Consider the following 5,186-nt stretch of genomic DNA (forward strand, 5'->3'; position numbering starts at 1 on the left):
ACACCGCCCTCATAAATAACAAACAGTCCCTTACGCACGACACCAGCTAACTAAGTTAACGCATGTAAAATCACAGTGTAGGTAATTAGATTATTTAACGTTATTACCTGAAAAAAACAGTAATTTTCAGGTGCTTTATTTCTTTGTTTACCTGAGGGGACGATGTTTAGTTTAACTGTCAGAACACACAAAGTTACTAACCACAGCTAACTGAAGCGGCTAAAGCGTTAGCTTCCAGCCTCAAAAACGACGTTACATTAATGACTAAACGCCGGCGTTTGGCCGGTGACCTCGGACGGTTTTAAAAAGGATGAATCGGTGTGTTTTGGCTGCAGACGGATGATCTGAATCCAGCTGACAGACACATTCCTGCTCACACACCCAGACCCAGACGGGCTAACGTTAGCCTGTTAGCTCCCGCTCACTTCCTGTTTCCAGCTGTCACAACAAACTTCACCTCCGGAGCGCCGACAGCGACGCTTTCAGCGGCGGCGCCGCAACCCAAACTCACCCCGGTTCCGTTGTCACAAACCACGACTTTTCTGCCCTGACTGTCCATGTTTATTGCCCTGAATCCGGCGGCGGCGGCAGACTCTCTGCCTGCTCTCCGACGACAAGCTAACACACCGGCGGAAGTCACACACCCAACATTTTAGCTGTGGTTCCTTCAGAATAAAAGCTCACCTCTGTAGAGTTTGAAGCAAACATGAAGCATGAAAGTAACTGCATTAGAGAAAATATAAGACATTATATAGTATGGGGATAACATAGGAAAAATTATGTTAGTAATATTGTTTGAGTAGCCTACACCTCAAACAATAATGTTTTCATTCTTTACTTTTTATTACAACTTGGCCATGGTCCAGACAGGATGGAGTTTTGGTCTGGATCCGGACCACGATCAGTTGGTGATGCCTGGCTTACAGGTTCATGTGATGAATCAGTGGTATGGGCACTATTAATAGCCACCTCCGCATATTGGTCGAGCGCAATGACAGGTGTTTTGTTGGAAAACCTTGAAGGAGCGAGATAGTTTGTATAACTGCTCCAGTTGGAGCGAGCTGTAGGACATGTCCACGAGCTGGAGCGGGCTGTCAGACGTGTCCGCGCTGGAGCAGATTGTCAGACATGACTGCACGCTGGAGCGGGCTGTTGGACACGTCAGCACTTGAGCGGGCTGTCGCATATTTCCACGGTGGAGTGGGTTGTCGGACGTGTCCGCGTTGGAGCGGGCTGTCGGACATGTTCGTGCACTGAGAAAGGCTGTTGGACATGTCAGCGCTACAGTAGGCTGCAGACATGTCCAAGCGCTGGAGCACGCTGTCGGACATGTCAGCGCTGGAGCGGGCTCTTGGGTATGTTGGCACTGGAGTGGCTGTTGGACATGTCTTTGCTGTAAAAGACTGCAGACATGTCCGTGCGCTGGCGCGGGCCGTTGGACATGTCAGTGCTGGAGAAGGCTGCGGACATGTCTGCGCGCTGGAGCGAGATGTCGGACATGTCCCCACGTTTTCAACTGTTTAATATAGAGTTGTGGTTCAGGCTACGAAATTTTGGTTTCCATGGGAATTTTTGCCCATTCATCTGGATTTACACCTGTGTCAATGGGACTGAATGAAAAACCTGAATTCAATGATTAAGAGGCATGGCCCAATACTTTTGTCCATATAGCGTATATATATATTTATATTTATATTTATATATATATTTGTATCCCTCTATAATAGGCTGGGTTTTGCACCTTGATAGGACAATCTGCCAGTGAGAGTTTTCTCACTGAGACGTCACAGAGAGGAGGGCAGTGTTAGACTAAATGTCCACAAATGAAACAGAAAGTTAATCAGAGCAGCAGAAGAGCTGAAGTGGACCTGAGTCTCTGTCTTTCTCTCTGAAGAAAAACCAGTTCAAGAGCACACCAGGCCTTTCTCCACGACACAGCATCTCTCACGAACACTGGTGAGTATAACTGAAATATTTACTGTTACATTTTTAAAAAAAAAAAAAATATTGTGTGTCATACTTGGAATTTCAAAATATTAATTTTATGGGTCCTTCCTGAGTGAAGTATGGCAACACCAAATAATTAGCTGTACTTAGTTTAATTAATCGGAAACCCTCAATATTGTTGCCTTTTTTTAACTTTTAACTTTTTAATGTTGGTGTGTGTCTTCAGTCAAGCAGCTGACAGAAACTTTGGATGGGCACTTCCTTCCCTTTTTCAACAACCAGCAATAAGAATAAAATCAGCCGATGTCAGTTAATGTTGTAATCCTTAAGGTCACTGAAAAACTTCATTTCATACCATCAGTCACTCAGATGCACCAGAGTCAGTTCTGTCCGAACAACAGTTAAATTTCCATTTTTTTGCCATTGCTTTGGCTCATTTCTCAAAAAAGAGAATAACAGTCTCAAAGCTCTAAGTGCTTTTCTAAAATACCCTCAATGGTTCAGCAAAACAACATAGCTCACCTGCATAAGGTCATATCACACCCAAAACAGTTTTTTTTCATCAGTACAAGGTTTCACATTACACGTTGCACACACACTGCCATGGAAATTGCTACTGTATTTTCATACACATAAAGTAACAGCCGTACATCACAGTGAACAGAAAACATACACAGCACAGTGTACTTTAATACAAAAATACGTCAATACAAAAAAAGGGGGATAGTAATGTATAGCCTACAAGGTACATGGCCAGGATCATCCATGCTCAGAAATTACCAATTCTTTTGTGGTCAAGCTCTATACTTACATGTTAGGCAAAATTCGCACTCATGGGTAGCACCTGTCAGCTAACTTCACATAATGTGTGATTGGTGATCTGAGATGTGGGAAACTCCCCCTTTGTTAATCAAGTTAAAATTTCACCTGACAGGCAATTTACCAATTTAGCAGATGTTCCAGGGGATCCATATTACTGTGATGTTATTCATAATATATATGCCTGATGGATTTTGTCATTTGAAATGGACTGATGTGCAAGTGATGACTTACACAATAAAATTATGTCTGAATGTTTTGGAGGGTACAGCTACTCGACTGAGAAGCAACATTATCGGTGTTGATCAGCAGGATATCGTCAGTTGGCAATTGTGCAAACCGCTGACAATTGTACTTATTCATTTCCCAGTGGTTTGGCCTTTGCACGTTGTTTTGAAAAATAAAAAATAAAAAATCATTCCCAATGGAGAAATGAGCCAAAGCAATTGATCCTTAGCTAAGCCCTGCCCCCCTTGGTTACTGTTGCTACGCCTGACAAGCTTTCCATCCTAGCATGTGAAAAATGTAGTTTTCAACTATATCAGTGAGATATACTACTGGAAAAACTGTTCAGAAATATCAGAGAGAAATGACAGAAAGGTCTACAATATGCATGTGAGAGCTACGTTCACAATATAATTTGTTGGCGGAGTATTGACCCTTTGTGGCAGGGTGACTACGGGTGACTCTACTTCTTCTCCTGCAAAGTAAGCTAATGTTTACAGCTGAGCCACTGTAAGTCCCGAGTGTCTCAACTATAAAACAGAAAAGATAATTCCCATGAACATTTATTCAAACAAAAAAGAGTTGTATTTAGACAATTTTTTCACACTTTCATTTGTGTTCTCAGTGTGTAGATATGGCTGCAGCCAGCTGTGTGCTCTCTGAGGATCAGTTTCTCTGCTCCATCTGTCTGGATGTCTTCACTGATCCTGTCAGCACACCATGTGGACACAACTTCTGCAAAAACTGCATCACTGAATATTGGAATATCAACGTCCCAGTGCAGTGTCCAATTTGTAAAGAGATTTTTACCACAAAACCTGAGCTGCATGTCAACACTTTCATCTCCGAGATGGTCGCTGAGTTCAGGCAGTCAGCTCAACAGAAAGCCAGCAGCAGCAGCTCAGTGTCCAAACCAGGAGAGGTTCCCTGTGACGTCTGCACTGGAACCAAACTGAAGGCCCTGAAGTCCTGCCTGGTGTGTCTGACCTCCTACTGTGAGACTCATCTGGAGCCTCATCTGACAAAGCCAGGTCTGAAAAGACACCAGCTGATCGACCCTGTGGAGAACCTGGAAGACAGGATGTGTACGAAGCACGATAAACCTCTGGAGCTGTTCTGTAAGACCGACCAGACATGTGTCTGTACACTCTGCCATGTATCAGACCACAAGATGCACGATGTTGTTCCTCTGGAAGAAGGATATGAGGGAAGGAAGGTCGAGCTGGGGAAGACAGAAACTGAAATCCAGCAGATGATCCAGAAGAGACAACTGAAGATTCAGGAGATCAAACAGTCAGTTGACCTCAGTGAGAAAGACGCAGACAGAGAGATCGCAAAAGGTGTTCAGGTCTTCACGGCTCTGATGGAGTCTGTTGAAAGAGGCCTGAACGAGCTCATGGACACGATCAAAGAGAAGCAGAAATCAACAGAAAATCAGGCCAAAGTTTTCATCAAAGAGCTGGAACAGGAAATCTCTGAGCTGAAGAAGAGAAGCTCTGAGGTGGAGCAGCTCTCATACTCTGAAAACCACTTCCATCCTCTCCACAATGTCCAGTCCCTGAAAGCTGCTCCACCCACCAAGGACTGGACACAGGTCAGCATCCGTCCATTGTATGAGGGGACTGTCGTAAGAGCTGTGTCTCAGCTGGAAGAGAAGATCAGTCTAGAGATGAAGAAGCTGCTTGAAGGTGAGCTGAAGAGAGTCCAGCAGTATGTGGTGGATGTGACTCTCGATCCTGATACAGCACATCCCTCTCTCATCTTGTCTGGTGAAAATAAGAAAGTATGTCCTGGGGATCTGAAGAGGAATCTCCCAGACAGCCCAAAAAGATTTTCTCTCAATCCTTGTGTTTTGGGAATGCAGAGTATCTCTACAGGCAGATTTTACTTTGAAGTTCAAGTTAAAGGAAAAACTGCGTGGGATTTAGGAGTGGCCAAAGAGTCGATCAACAGGAAGGAAGACATCCCACTGAGCCCTGAGGATGGATACTGGACCATATGGTTGAGAAAAAGTAATAAGTACAAAGCTCTTAATGATCCTCCAGTCCATCTCTCTCTGAAGTCTCCCCCTCAGAAGGTGGGGGTGTTTGTGGATTATGAGGAGGGTCTGGTCTCCTTTTATGACGTAGATGCTGCAGCTCTCATCTACTCCTTTACTGGCTGCTCCTTCACTGAGAAACTCTTCCCATACTTCA

At 44.2% G+C, this 5,186-nt stretch overlaps 1 protein-coding gene across 1 annotated transcript; it reads left to right on the forward strand.

The window, feature by feature from the left end:
• Nucleotides 1-1,862: 1,862 nt before the first annotated feature.
• On the forward strand, nucleotides 1,863-5,182 carry LOC121965573 (E3 ubiquitin-protein ligase TRIM11-like; the record flags this gene model as incomplete). Its single annotated transcript, XM_042515711.1, has 2 exons — nucleotides 1,863-1,956; nucleotides 3,617-5,182. A coding segment is annotated over exon 2 (1,557 nt), but the record flags the coding sequence as incomplete, so codon positions are not given.
• Between the last annotated feature and the right edge of the window lie 4 nt (nucleotides 5,183-5,186).

This window comes from Plectropomus leopardus, unplaced genomic scaffold, assembly GCF_008729295.1.
Source record: "Plectropomus leopardus isolate mb unplaced genomic scaffold, YSFRI_Pleo_2.0 unplaced_scaffold20657, whole genome shotgun sequence".
Classification (NCBI taxonomy): Eukaryota; Metazoa; Chordata; class Actinopteri; order Perciformes; family Serranidae; genus Plectropomus; species Plectropomus leopardus.